A 15626-nucleotide genomic window follows, 5' to 3' on the forward strand; every position below is an offset into this window, starting at 1 on the left:
CAGAGTCAGGATGAATTATCACCCAGCACTGCTATGTCAGGAGTCATCCTTTCTGTGCTGTCAGGCTGCTGCCCTCTTCTTCCTTTCAGCTGCAGTTTTTAATATCTTAAGTGTGTATTTAGCATGTGTGCATGTGCTGGAGGGAGGGGACAGCACTTCACTTTTGGCATAAGTTTCTAAAGAAATGAGAGCCATGCAGCAGTTTCAGGTGTCCTACCTGCCTTTCCATCCTCTCCCCTCCTGAATTGCTAAATAATTTCTGAACATGTTGGCCACTTTGAAACCACATTGAGTAGGTGACTAGACTTCTGAGACAGCCGCACTGCAGGTACATCTGCTGAAGGGAAAGCCGTGCAGAACACAGCTGGGGGACTTTCTGCTGGGCCACAGCAGTCACCAGCAGTCACCTCCCTGTGCCCTGCTTGGATGCCAGCCCCTGCTCTGTTGTGTCCTTGCTCGATGTGAGAGGTGTGGGGAGACAGGTTTGGGGAGGAGAAAAAGATCTGCTGGGTCTTCTGCTTGGAAAGGAGCTTGCCTTTAGTCCCTAGAATCAGCATAAGAAATATTTCCAGTTTTCTGTTTTTCATTAGCAGAGTTCATGTGTAAAGTTCTTGTTTTTCTTGAAACAAGCCTTTTTTGGTAGGCAGTCTGTATCAACATTGTTGAATTTTTTTTTTTTTATTACTTTTTTGCACAGATAAAATGGCCAACACTAACTAATAAAAATTACTAAATTGAGCTGCTGTAGCGGCCAGACGGTGTCACATGCAGCAGTGCTGATCAGGTTGGCAATTTTCCTTCAACTCTGACCTGAATTCTGACCTATGGGTAGCAATAAATCACATGCTATGTGAAGGCAGGGATGGACAGAGAAATTCGGTCTGGATAAGCCCAAAAGGAAACTTGATTTCTGAATGTTGCCGAGCTTTTTTTGTTAGTCATTGGTTCTGTGTTTTTTCTCATTCAGAAGCAGCTCTAAAAATTGTGTTTTAACACAGCACTTTGATATTACACCATTCCCTTGTTCTTGCAAAATGTGTCTATGGCTAACAAACAAAAAGGAGGTAAATCTGGATGAATTAACTTTGTCATGTGAATAAGCTTTGTGTTTGAAAGCTGAAGCACACTCTGTGCTGGCAGCTTGTGTTTGGAAGGCTTGCATGTTAGCTTCTTGGTCATTTGGGAGGGCTGGATGATACATTTACAATCTCCTTTTTTTGGCAAATAAACGTCTTGCTTTGCAATGACTTAACCTATGTATGTCTTCAGTCCATTGATTTGGAAATAGAATTTGACTTCTTTGTAGACTCACTGGAGGTCAGCAAAACCAGAGTGATTCTCTGATGCTGTTTTCATTGTCTTAGTCATGCGATTTTTTGTGACGACACCCAGATTTTTTAGTAATTTGAGGAATATTGTTTCTTCTTTTCTTTGGAACAATTAATGCCACACAGCATGTTCATGTTTTACAGAACATGTCTATTATGTCTGTTAACCATGCTCCACTAGCATTTGAAAAGAGTGTGTTGGGCAAATGCGTGGAGCTGGCATAACAAGACGCTAAATGTCCAGGACCCTCTGAATGCAAACTCAGGAATACTTTGTGCAAAGAGCAGTAGTTGGGTCAGCTTGCACTGACTCTATACAGCTCAGCTGTGGGAGGCACTGGGCTCTTTGAATGCCTTCTTGAATCAACATCTTGAAACAATGATTGCAGCCTAAGATTATCTATTAAAGTAATTTTATATTGTGAGATTTTTTTTCTTCTATAAAAAACAATACACACTTAGGGAAATGTCATTAAAAATATGGTAGCAAAAAAAAAGTTACCCTCTGGGCAAGCTGTTAAAAGTAGGGGAATGTCAGCTAAACTCAAGCATGGCCTTAACACTGTGTCTTTATGTGTGTTCTTTATAATCTGTACTTTTTGCTAACACATCATGAAACACTTTCTACCATCATGTGAGGTCTGACTTGTAAAGTACACATTTCATGAATGGCCACATGGTGCTGTAATCCCTCCTACATATTTTTTTTTCCTTTTTTATACTACCTTTTTTTAATTATGTGAGTGTGTAATGATGCTTTTTAACTGTGACTTGATGGAAGGTTAAGCACAAATCTCATGTGCCATTTGACCTTTATGTGATCTAAGCAGGGTGTTTTTGGGGTTTATTTTTTTTAAAAGCATTGCTTTCTGGTGAGTTTTTCCACACATTTTAAGATAATTTAATTTAGAATTTATTCCCCTAGTTTTCCTGTGTTCTCTGTCTAATGCACTATTTTTCTTTCATTCAGCTCATAATATGATATTCTCAGAATAGAGATTGTTGCTTGAAATCTAGTTACTGAAGGTGGGGTCAGGCATGACTCCTCAATTATCCTGTTTTTACTGGTAGTCAGCTTCCATGCTCACAGACACACTGTAGATTGTCAATTTGGGAGTAACTTGATTTAAGAAGGATGATGATTAGTCCACAGGGGTCCAAAAGAGAATAAGAAGAATGATCAGAGATTTTAAAAATTTTACCTAAAATCACAGGAAAAGAAAAACAAATAGAGAAGACAGGGAAAGAGGGGACTGTCATAACACTTCTGATTTTTTTTTTTTTTAATTTAAAAGATTCTGCAGAGAAAAAGGGACTATGCAGTTCTTAATGAATAATGATAACACAAGTGGCAGACTGGAATTGTATAGAGTTCTAGATCAGACATTTAGGAAAAGGTTAGAACAACAAGGGCAGCAAAGCAACAGAATAGATTTTACTTGAGGATTTTGAAGCTGGTAGTGGCAGTTGCATAGCTGATCCTGCCTTCAGACAAAAAGATGGACGGTGACAGTTCTGAATAATTTTGAAGCTTTTTTACCCTTGATAAATAAGTTTAAACCTGAAACTTTCATCTTTCAGAAAGGAAATTGAAATCTTGATTCTAAATCACCAGTGATAGAGAATATGCTGCACTTGATAAATTCTTTCAATAGTAAATTGTTCTCACAGATAATAAATTGCGAGTTATTTTTCCTTCTAATTTTTCAGAGAAGTTCAATTGCCTCCTTTTCCTTGGATCTCAGAGTACATTTGTCCACTATGTAAAGACTCATCAAATTTTTCACCTGTGTACTTTCATGTATAATTTCTTACACACTGTCATGCAGTCATCTCTCAGCCTTCTCTGTATTTTTTCCTTCTCATTCTCTTTGCAAGCTGGAGGCTTTTAATTTTCTTCATCATTTTTGTGATGCTGCATGAACTTTGTTCATGTTTTTCTGAAAATGGACTCTGTGAATGGTCATGAGTGCTGTGTCAGGCCTTTACTCCTCTCTTCTCTTGCTTCTCAGAAAAAGGAAAACTAGGATTATTATTCTGGCCTGTAAGGTTTCCCACACTGCTGATAATACCTGGGAATATGCATGTCCTTGCCAGAACTACTCCTTCCCTGTGAATATGTTCTGCTTCAGGTTCTAGATGCTTTGGGTTTCATTTGCCATACTACAGCGCAAAATGTTTTCTTCTGTCTTTCTTGCCCGGTGCTCTTTACCAGCAAATCACTCCGTTCATTATTCCCTCCTTTTGCAGCTTTGTTTTCTGAAAATATTATCACCTTGCACATAGCTTCTGAATGACAGATTATCACATTAAACTGTGTAGGTTCAAAGCCTCAAGCAGAGTGACATCCACAGTCCCTCTCTCATGGCAGGTTTTCACATCTGCCACAGGATAGCATATAGCTTTCACTTACATTGATTTTTATACTCTATAGATTGCATACGTGATATACACTGCTGAGTTACAATGGTTTGTTGTTGGTTTTTTGTTGGGTTTTTTTGTTACACACAGTTCACTGTATTTCAATTTCCATGTGGACATTCCTAACATTGACTTGCTCTCTGCAACAGCCATTTCCACGGGATGGCTGGTGTCACCCATACTCCCCTTGATAAATGTATCCATACAAGAAGTTGAATATGCAATGCTGAGTACATTGCAGCATCCTTTGCATAATAACCTTCCTAAGAAGTTGAGCCCCAAGATTTTATGCTAATGTAACTACCTCAGCCAAATCTGTGGTCTCATTCAATTTTGAAAATACATCTTTTCTACCTATCATGTTTGTTGATTTAATACTTTCCAAAGAGCTGGATCAGCTATTCTACTATTTGCGGGAAATTTATTGTGATACTTTGTAATTAGTTTTCCTATTCTTCTGTGCAAATGCATAACATTTGCATCTCTGAATTACAGTGAAGCATTAATCAGAGGTCCAGAGAAATCCTGAGCCAGACCTTTGGAAGAAAGTCTTAAATACAGGGTATCAGGAATTAGGTGATTTTAATTAAAATGTGGAGTTTAGCTGCTGTTAGTCTTTTATTGAGAGTTAGTGTTTACTCTCTTACTTGTTTCCAGCTGTAACTTTGCATTACACAAATGAAAACATAATTAGTATTTCCTTTACTTGGGGCCCATGCAGGATACTTACCCATGTTGGTGCTGTTCATTGTGAGTTTATCTATTAAACTTTGATATCATCAGGAGAATGAAAAGCATAGGGTAGAAGAAAGACCCTAATTGTTTTGCATCTGTGAATGACTGACAAAATACAGCCTAAAATATTCTGGTAGATTTACAGGATAGTGAAAGAGGGGCTTTAGACTGTTACCTTTTATCCATTCACTGGTCTGAGGCAGCTTACTAAACAATTCCTAGAGGACTCAGTTGCAATTTTGCAATGATGTGACCCAGACACATCACTTCAGAATCTGAAATTTCTACTATTGAAATCGCAGGTCCAGAAAGGGTGATTGATGAGGACTGTGCACTATTTTACTGTTAACCTTGAACCACTGGGCATTTTGTATCCCTGCACACACCTCTTATTGAAAGGCAGATAAAGTTTTGAAATGAAAATACTTACTTCATGGAATCATAGATCTGTTAAGGTTGGAAAAGACTGCTAAGGTCATCAAGTCCAACTGTTACCTACTCTGCCAAGTCCACCACTAAACCACGTCCCTAAGTGCTGCATCTACATGTTTTTTGAATGCTTCCAGAGATGAGAATTGCATCACCTGTCTGCATTGCTTGTTTTGTGTCTGGGATAAACTAGAGAGCAATAACAAAAAAGCAGACTGGCATAACTTTCAGTTCAGCTTGCTGGGGAGAGGCAGCCTAGTTAGTACTCTGCAAGAAAGGAGAAAGGCCTCATGAAGCCAAAGTTTTTCCTCAAGTCTGATCTAGATAGTCCTCGTACCAGTTCAGCTATGCCAGTACTGTTATGACTGAAATAACTGTAAAGGTGACATAGGTGCATCAGTAGAGAAATGCCCTGTATCAACTCCACCAGTTCTAAAGAACAGGTTGAAAGCATGACCACAGCAAGAGGTGACCATGAGCAGAGGGTGAAGGCTGCAAGAGAGGCACTACAGACAAGAGCAGGAAGATAAACTCTTGATTACGGAGGCTGGCAATACCTCAGCCCCATTCCTCTTTGCATCTCATCCTTGAGAAGGATCACTGGAGCATCCCAGCAGTGCCTAGTGCCTTGTGTGCAGGGGACTGCTTTGCCACAAGCTCATGCTCATGCAAGATGTTATGAAAACTAGTATTTCAAAATAACCATTTCAGAAGAGAAATGCTGAGGTAACTGCATCTTATTTGAGTCCTAAAAAAGTGAAGGTTCTATGTTAGTGCTTTTACATGACCTCCCCATGAAGCTCTGCTGCAGGGCAGGTCATGGAGTTCTAACATAATTGCTGAATAAAGATGGCTGGGCAATTGTACTCTCAGCATGTGTTTCTTACCTGTATGGCACTGGAAAAGGAAATTGTGCTTGCTTTATAGGAAGGACACAATATGCCTGTTCCTGTTAATATCTCGTGGCTGTTGGTACTTGTTTGCTTCCATTATACTGAGTTTCAAGCCATCACCCTTTTTGTTTAAGGGGAAACAGTGTGTGGAAAGAATAAGAAAGAGGCAGACAAAGTTCTTACAGAGAATAGATTGGGAGTCATCTTTTCCTTGAGGAGTTGTGCTTCACCTGCAAGGATGAAGAAACAGTCTTCTACTTGTGTGAAGAGTTTTGTATTAAATGCAAAGGCAGCAGCCTCCTGAAATGAAATGCAAAATAATAGGAGCTAAGAGAGCCTCAATTTTAAAGCCAAGCAAATCACTTCTGTTGATTTTTACCCTCTAACTTGCAAGGGGTTTGTCAATGGTTTTAAATTCAGATTTTGGTAATGTAAATAATAAAATTGGAATTAATCAGAAATGTGAAGGAGCAAGCTCACATACTTCTCAGGCTTTTTTTTTTTTAATTTTGCTTTTATTAAAAATACATAGGGGAATATATTATTAATGAAGCTAAATGTCATTGATTGAAGCTTGCAAATAGTTTTTTTGATGAGGACTCCAAAAATATACCTTCAACAATAGATCAGTTAAAATGAATGGGATTTACTATAAAATAAATCAGTAGACGTTAAGTACAGGAAGAATGCTGTGGGGGTTGGTGTATCCATTTGCAGTGGAGTGGTGATATCCTGACCCATTCTTCCCAGTTGTGCCAATGTGCTGCTGGAGATGAGAACATTTCTGCAACTCCATCATGTGGGATCCAAGCATGATCCCACTCAGAGAAGGTAAGTCTGTTACTCAGGCCTAGAAAATATGAATGTGTCCCATTTTGAATCCTTCACAATAGGGGTTGAGTGCAAATAAGGTGATGTGATGTATAATGAGAGCAGATATCTATTTTTTTGCAAGAGCACTTTCATGTGGGTGTTGTTAATCTGAAAAGTTTCACTTGGGAGAGCATTTAATATGTTGTGATTGATAGGTATCTAAAAATATGCAGAACATACTTGAACAAATGGAGCATTGATTTGCCCTTTTCTTCTTTAAATAGCTTAAGGTACTTGATTTTTTTTTTAACCGTTAGGATTTTTTATGCTCTGTGAGTGCTGCTTTGCTTCCATAAATGACTCCGAGCACAGTTCACAGAAACAAGTGGTTGGAATTTGAAGTATTATAAACTATGTTTAAAAAAAAAACCACATTTGAATAAGGACCAGAACAGACTTGATTTTTCTAATAAATCCTTGCTTGTTGCCTGGTGGAGAAACCCACAGCTGGGTGTGTAGCAGCTGGTTACATTGTGCAGAAAATCAGAAATTTGAGCTGTCCTGTGTTTGGGGAGGTGGGGCACACGCACAATCTGCATTTTGGAAATGGAAGTTCCTCTGTAGCATTTGTAAGAGTGACCTCCCATCTCAGCTGTCCTCTTGGCGTGATTGAGCTTGTGTGAGCCTCTTTTCTCAGGGCTTTTGGTCCTGCATTTACTGTTTTCATGTTCAGAAACATGACCTTACCAGCAAAAGAGTGGGCTGGGAATATGGTGTAGGTTGGTTATGCAATCTCACCCCTCCTTTTACTTCAGAAAAGGCAATATGCATGGAAAATTTCTATCAAGACAGCTATTAGCTGTCTGATTTTCATTTTTTGCTCTTCTGATGAGCATTTAGGTTGAACATCATTTATGGAACCTGAGGCAGGACATCCCTGCTCTCTTGCTTCCATAAATCTTGTGATCTTTTTGTCTTAAGACAGCTTGCTTCTTAATTTTACTGCTTCCTCTTTTCTTTGCTCTCCTCCACTCACCTCTGTCTTTTGATTATTGCTATCTGCATCAAGCAGCAGGAGGATAATGTGTTCACTAATTTAAATGCAATCCATTCTTTCCAGCAATTTCACTTGAAAATTTTAGTTTTCAAAAATACCAGGCCAAAGCATCCACTCAAAGCTTTCTACTTGAGTAAATATTGTCGAAGCTTTATGCCCACGTTGTCCTGTGGTATTTGCAGGAATGCTTTTTTTTTTTCAAATACACATTTTGTATCTGTATAAAGATAAAAAGCAGCAAAGATAAGCTTAGAGAAGAATTCAGGGTACTAAATTCAGGATACTTAACTTGCACATCCATGTCCAAACTGGGTTGTGCACTAATCAGGAAGCAAGGAGCATATGCCTTTTTAATTGGATTGTTTTAAAATTTTATGCTGTCTGTGCAGTTTCAAATTATGGCAGTGATCCTGCAACACTGAGGTCAATGAGATTACTGATAGGCATAGTTACTCATGAGACAAGCCTTTGTAGACTGTATTTAGGAGTCTGGGGAATCATGCAGAAGAAAAACCATGTTTAAACTCTATGAGATTTTTCTCTTGTCTTTTACTGGAAATCATAATTTTAAACAATTTTTCTGCCTCTTTAATATTAATGAGAAGCCCTGATCTTGTATTATACAAATTCAATTATTCATTGCCTCAAAAGATGGGGAGAAACTGAAAGGGTTTTTTTTTAATTTAAAGGGTGTCTTCTGTTTTCTCTCTTTAATCTAGTACTTCACATTTTAGAAGAAACAATATAAATTGTGACTCAGAAAATCATCAGAATACCATTTAAACACCTAAATATGTCCGCAAGCTCACAAAAATAAAGTAATAAACTAGTGCTTAAGGGAGAATTGTTCACCTAAATTGGGGAAACAGAAGAGAGAAGCATAATCCATGTTCTTAGATGAGGAAAATTCCAAGTTGAATTTATCCTATAAACTTCTCAGTCCAGGAAGGTTTTATTTTATTCTTTGTCTCACAGAATTTGTAGTCCATAAGTCTGTTCCGTGAATGTCCATTTTTTAATTTTGACCATGGTACAGTGTAAGCAGCTTCCCCTTTTTTTTCCAGTTAGGCCTGCTCTCCTGATGCTGTGTGTTGATATAAAATACGCAGTCAGTGTTTTAGCAGTCTGAAAATACAGTGTAGTCACAAACCTTCCCAAGCTTCTTTTTCCTCCTTTCCTCTTTTGGTATCCTAGCTATTAAACTGAAGATGTTAGCCCCAGGAGGTGCTTACACTTAGCACCAGGAGGAGACATACAAGAGGGTAAAGTCAAGGTGGTGAAGTTGCTCTGGTTTATCTTCTCATCTCTAAGTTGCAGATATCTATGCTACATTTTGCTTATGTGCAAGCTGTTGTTACCCTTTCCTTTTCCTTGGCCTTGCATGTTCTTGAGATTGATACTTAATTTCTTTTTTGAAGCAAGAATTTTCATATGGACTTAAAAAAAAAAAAAGAAAAAAAAGTTCATGAAGTGCAGTATAGGGATAAGATATTGAATAACCATAAAATAACCTCAAATCCAGCCAGTGCTGCAGACTGGGGGTGAGGGGACGAGGTTCTGCACAAGTTCCAGCAAATAAAATGTTGGAAATACCATGCATATCTGTCAGTTCATCCAGAGGAAGCTTTTGGGAAAAAAGCTTTCAAAGTAAGCTGAAAATCCTTTGCACATTACTGTACAGACAAAGGTGATCCAAGGCTGCCTTCCAGCAGTTACTGTTGGGTGGTGCCTGTTCTAACGTAACTGCCCAGATAAGAAGTGTGCTGAGAAGAAGAAATGCTCCTTCTCTGATTCATCTGCAGAAGGTTCTTCATCTGAATACAGCAAGGAGAGATCTCAAGAAGCAAAACTGTTGATACAGTGTTGCACAGTGGTTTTCAACTAAATTGTTTGTAGTACACATATAGCTCAATGTGATTCCATATTTACTGTCCACCCTAAAGAGATCTTACATGCATTTACAAAGGTTTAGAAACTAGTTGTAAGATTCTCTGTTTCACTCCTCATCTTGTAAAAGCTCTGAATTTCTGTAGGATATAATTTTAAAGCATTCAGATGAGAGATAATAGATATGTATTTGTGTGGAGCCTGTGATGAGAGTCATCCATTTTTCTTCCCACCAGGTTTGGAGGAGACCAGCCCGTGTACATCAATATTATTAGAGATCCTGTCAACCGATTCCTATCCAATTATTTTTTTCGACGTTTTGGAGACTGGAGAGGAGAACAGAATCACATGATCCGTACCCCCAACATGAGGCAGGAGGAGAGATACCTGGTATGTTTAAATAAAAGATTTTGATTACCAATTTCCCATCATTGTTATGTAGTGTTGTTATTCAGACTGGATGCGTGGAAAGTGGGTGACTGAGGCATCTCCTATCTTGTGGGTTTCCTCTGTCTTCTCTTGCCTGGTCCTTAGTTTACTCAGCTTTACTATGTAGAATGTTGCCAATGAATTCAGTTTGATCTTGAATAAGCTGACAGCAATTTCCAGATTTTCACCGCTGGATTATGGTCCTTACACTGAGTTGGATTTGCACTGAATAGTAATATAATAATTCTGCTATCACTGTGAATATTCAGACAGATTTTTAGGTTTAGACTATGTCTAACTCTGCAGCCTCAGAAGAAAATTGAGAAACAGAGCAATTCAGGGAACTCAAATCTCTAATGTTCTTGCTGCTAAGTTGTTTGTAATGTTCTTTACACCAGGGCTCTAATCTCAGTTCTTCCTTTGGTTTTGTTGCCTTTTGTCTTTTTTGGGTTATGATCATGGCAATAATGCTGAATAAGCTATTCATAAGAAGTTTTAAATGTGTATGACTGCTGAACTGTTGTAACACCTGCCACTTTGCTGCATACCATAATCCCATGGCAGAAGGTGTTGAATGAATGCTAAATAAGAAACTGAAAAGCTAGGAAGGTGGCTAGTTTGGCTTATATTGATCACTTTGCATGTACACAGACACTTCTCAAAAAGGCAAAGTGGTGGAATTACTTCTTGCTCTCTCTCTAATAGAGATCCAGTTGGATTGGACTCAGCCTTCAGGCATACTTGAACTGCAGAGAGTTCAGTGAAACAGCAGTGACAGGACAGCTTGATGGTCTGCTGTGAGATGTTGCAGGCCAGACATAATGTCAAAACAAGATATATCTGTGGCTTTTGGAAGAGAAGGAGAGAATGTTTTTGTGAGGTTTTGAAGAGACTGTAGAGTACAAGATGTGTGATGAGCCATAGTGTAGGGGGATACAATATAAGAAAATAAAGGTAGTTTAGAAAGTAATAAAGTAATCTTACCCCTAAGGAATTGCAGCTGAGTCAATTTAGGAACGGGCCTGACTCTAACAGGCTGCAGCTGTAGCCAGTAAGAAGAAAAGGGTTATAAAAGAGTGGATTGGTTGGGTGAGGGGGAGGTGGAGTCAGCTGGCCACTGCGAGAAGACGGAAGAAACAGTGCTTAGAGGAGCTGCCTACAAGAAACATCAAGGAGGTGCGAAACTCCAGCAATAAGGAACCTTTGCAGCTCTGAACAACTGCCACGCAACACCTTTCAGCCCTAGCTGAAGTTAGATGAATCCAAGAAGGGCTGGTTTTTTTTCCGTGTTACAGAGTGGTGTAAATTCCATTTCTCTTCTGGTTTTGATCATGCAGAGCCCTGTGAACAGACATGCTTGTACATTGCAGGTATTTGAAGGAAGAGGTATCAGTGTGATGGTCTAATAGCCTTAAATTTAATGACATCTCCTGTCCAGATATAAACTGGGAAGGATTTCTTATCTGCTACGAGCCTATAGATCCCAAAGAGGTCCCTGTGTTGGCTGAGTGGGTCTTGATCTCCTGGTGTGCAGAGCTGGAAGGTTTTGCATGTTGTGTGTGCGTGGACTTCTGCTTCAGGATCTCTGAATGGACAAGAGTGTTGAGGAAATTAATGAGAGGTGGGGGGGGGTTTTACTACAGCTTTATAACTCTACTACCTTTTCTTTTTTGGAAATGTTTAAAGTGAGTGGTAGAGCCTGTACTTTACTTTGAGTGCCTTCTCATTTGAAATGCAGTGATTGGCATCTCTTACAACTGACTGGTATTATTTCAGTACTGACTGTGCAGCTTAAGACATGATATATATATATATATATATATATAGCCAGTGAAATTTTACTTCAAGCAGAACTGAAACAAATAGATCCAATTCGTATTGTCTTGGTTTAAAAACTAATAGAAATCACCTTGCATTTTCATTGGTGTTGGTATGTTCTTTAAGAAGTTAATTATTTGTATGCATATGCAGATATCCGCATACACAGATCAGTACAAAAGCTATAATGAAAAAGAAATTAAAGGTGTCTGACGAGGTCAGTAATCATTTTGTTCAAAAGGCAGTTTGTTGATCTGAGGCACGATTAGCATCCTTAATAAAAACTCTTTTTGCATTTTCATTTTGATTTTCTCTGTTGGTAAGTCAGTATTAGAATCCTAGAAACTTTTTTGGAACCTGTTTTCCATCCTTCCTTAGCAGACTTTGGCAGTCACTTGCACTGCTCAAAGAGAGTGACAGTAACACATAGGTCACTTGCCAGTGAAATTAATTGTCTTGAAAGCTGCTCATCCTCAATGTGTTCAGCATTTTTAACACTTGGGCTATCCAACCACATCATATATTGCATGCCTGCATTTTAATCTTTTCCTCAGTGGTGCAAGAAAGGCAGCTGGCATATTTCTTAAAATTCAGGTATTGTGGATTTTGAAGTCATAGCTTCAGAAATCTGCAAAATCAATTGTTAGGTCTAGCTGTCAAGAGAGTAAGCAGCTGGTTTTACCTCTGAGCATGAGCCAGTATGCCACTTTAGCGCAGGACTGATGGGTGGTCTCATTGCAGGTCTTGTAACTTTTGCAGTTCTTCCCTAATAGTCTTTCAAATGCAAAAGTCACCATGAAACGTTACTCTTTTTTTACAGGGGACTATTTAAGGATAAACTTAGGTTTAGCATATTAAATAGTTTCAACATCAATCACAATATTAAACCTAAGTTGTTTCAAATGAGGTGTGCCTGACCACGAGCAGATACATGAAAGCGGGGGGAGAATATGAGCTTTTACTTTTCTTCTTCCATCAGCCAGGAAAACACCTAACTGCTAATTGATCCATGACCCTGAGCTCTTTGCTGGAGTACTTGATGTTGTGTGATAGCAGTTATAGACTTGCAAAATGGATTGGAGAAGCTTTATATATTACTTTTCTGTTTTACTAGAAGAGATGGGTTTGCAGGCAAAATATATATATCTGGAAACTGGGTCTTAGAGGTGAATTTTGCTTTTATCAACCATGATGTTCTTGGCTTCCTACCTCTTGGAAGGTGGTGGGCGCAGCTGGGAACCTTTCCAGGCCATCTTGGCATCTTCATCAACAGCTGCCAGCACTGGCCATCTCCATTGAAAAGCTGAGGGCAGCATCCATATTCCCTGAAACTGCACGGTGAAGGTGTGGGAGCTCAACTGCTCTAAAAGCAGGCTCTTAAGGGTGGGAAAGCATTTTAAGATCAGGTTTTGTGTCTTATGAGTTCCAGGTTGTGATGGCCTTGATGGAAGCATTCCCTCCCCTCGATTCTGATCCTTAAGAAAAAAAGGGAGTTGAAAAAAACCCAAACTATCTTGAAGTCTTGTAGTACCTTGCATGCTGGTTTTTTAACATTGAAAATCTGAACTGCTGACATTGCAGAGGTCAGAAACAGGGATAGAAATTTGTGCTGTTCGCTGATAATTTGAAATTTTCTCTGAATAGAGCTTCGGGCTTTGACTTTGTTCCAGGAAGCACAACAATTCATTCAGGAGTCAGACCAATTGTTCTAAACATTTTGGTAAATGTCTGTGTTTACTAAAATTTAATTGAAAGTCAGGATAGAAAACAAGCCTTTTATTCATGAGTCAGATACAGCAGAGCCAGCTGCTGCAATGTGTGACTTTTTACCTAGATGCACCAGCTCCTTGCCAGTGCCTGACCTGGCACTTTCACTGCTGGAGTGAGTTATTGTTAGTCACCTGAAGAAATCACTTCCAAGCTTCCCCCCCAAAAAATAGTGGCAGCATGGTAGTGTGGAGTAAGGCAGAGAGGTGATTAATGGTGAGCACCTTGAGCCAAGTCTCAAGCACACTGATGTGACTGTCAGCCCTACATTATGGTCCTGTAAGATGAGATAAATTCACAAAAATTAATTTACATCCGTTGTAGTGAATGTGTTTCAGGTTGAACTAGAGTTCTTAGAGTAACTGTGCTTCAATAAAGCAAGAAAACCCTTATCAGTGCAGTTGGTACCTTATCAGTGCTGCAGGTACCAAGCAAAAGAAAGCCATGCCTGAGATACGATTTAGTTCAGGGCTTGGAAGTGCAGAAGGTAGGAAGCACCCTGATGAAGAGGGACTACTATTAATATTTTAATGCTTTATATTAGAATTTTTCCTTCCAGAAAACTTGTTTATAATTATCTAGTGTTTATTATAGCTTCAGTTTGAGATAGCAAATATTAAAAAAAGGCATGTATAGGGGCTTTGTATTTTCTTAATACTTGGTAAAACTTTGATCTAAGACTACTCAGGCTGAATGAGTGTGTGAAGCAGCATGGGCTGTGTATTGTTGGCTGAATTGCAGCAAATCTGGTTACGTGGGATCCTGATCTCTGTTAGGCTCATGAATACTATGACTCCTCGCTCACTCCAGTAAAAGATTTTTCAGCTAATGTATCATAAGTGAGAATTTTTGTATTTAAAAAAACATTCAGTAAGATAAGAACTTGTCACCTTTCTATAGGATATTTCAGATTTTCATTATAATTAGTAGTTACATTTGCACAGCATCTCTGGGTGGCTCTGCATAGTTTTTCAACTTCATCTCTGAAAATAAATGTTTTTCTCAGCAAAAATTCAAAATATTCCAACAATATTTTGAGCAACCTCATTTATGTTGAAGATTACTCATGCAAGTGATCCCATAAAGGAGCATCTGTCTTTCTGTTTAAATGAAATGTTAAAATAATTGTTAAAAGTGTATTAAGATTACTTTAAAGGAGAGAGGTAAAATTCAAGTGATGTCAGGGAACTTGCACATCAAATTTCTTATAATAGGGAAAAAAAATTCCTTTTGCAATGTTAGCTTTTATGGCTAAATACTTAAACTAATGTTTTTGAGGTTATTTCATAAATTTCAAACAAAATAATAAAAGGTGAATGGGTAAACACCCCAGAACACTTTTTTTTTTGTCTTGAATCTTGAGAATTTCCTTTTATGATTTCCATGGTTTTCATTAATATAAGAATATTCTAAATATATTTAACTACTTTTATTATTTATATCCTCAAATTTCTGTCTACAATGAAAAATATTCTTTTACCAATTACACTGGTTTTCAGACAGCAGCTGGCTGCGTTTATTTCCTGTGTTTATCTGCATAATACCCTGGCTAATTATATTATGAATTGTCATCAGTACTTGTCATCATTGAGATTTCTGCTTCATGACTTCAGATAAGTTTCTTCAAGCTTTTCAGTTTCCTGACACCTGGTCTCCAGGAGAGACCATGGTATGGAGCCCATACCTTCATCTTCTGACTGTCACTCTCATGAGTGTGTTTCTCTATTTTAAAAAAGGCTGGGAGAGAGCTGCCTGCCTGCAGATTTGGTGCAGTGAGGGAGTAGAGGGTTCATGACTCTGATTTTCCTGTTGGGGACCTCACAAGCGGGGCTACCGGAGTCTGTTGATTGAACCTGGGAAATTTTGGGGAGGCTCTGATAACCTGGTTAACATTGTTTAGACTGGAAATCTGAGGCATGCAGAGGTGAAAATTATTTACCCTTGTCTGTGCAGTGTATACCAGATATTGGGGAGTTAAATCTATAAATTAAAAAGAATATTTTTCACTTACTGTGTTCTGAGCTGTAGTTAAGAGGCTCTACATTTTGT

The 15626-nt window shown here is 38.5% G+C and overlaps 1 protein-coding gene across 1 annotated transcript in view; it reads left to right on the forward strand.

Moving 5' to 3' along the window:
* UST (uronyl 2-sulfotransferase) overlaps nt 1–15626 on the forward strand; it is a 152265-nt gene that overhangs the window by 84598 nt on the left and 52041 nt on the right. Inside the window, exon 5 of the mRNA XM_084203571.1 lies at nt 9800–9953. Coding sequence (XP_084059697.1) covers nt 9800–9953 — 154 coding nt within the window. The remainder of the gene's footprint in view (nt 1–9799; nt 9954–15626) is intronic.

Source organism: Fringilla coelebs, assembly GCF_963513975.1.
Source record: "Fringilla coelebs genome assembly, chromosome: 3".
In the NCBI taxonomy this organism is placed as follows: domain Eukaryota; kingdom Metazoa; phylum Chordata; class Aves; order Passeriformes; family Fringillidae; genus Fringilla; species Fringilla coelebs.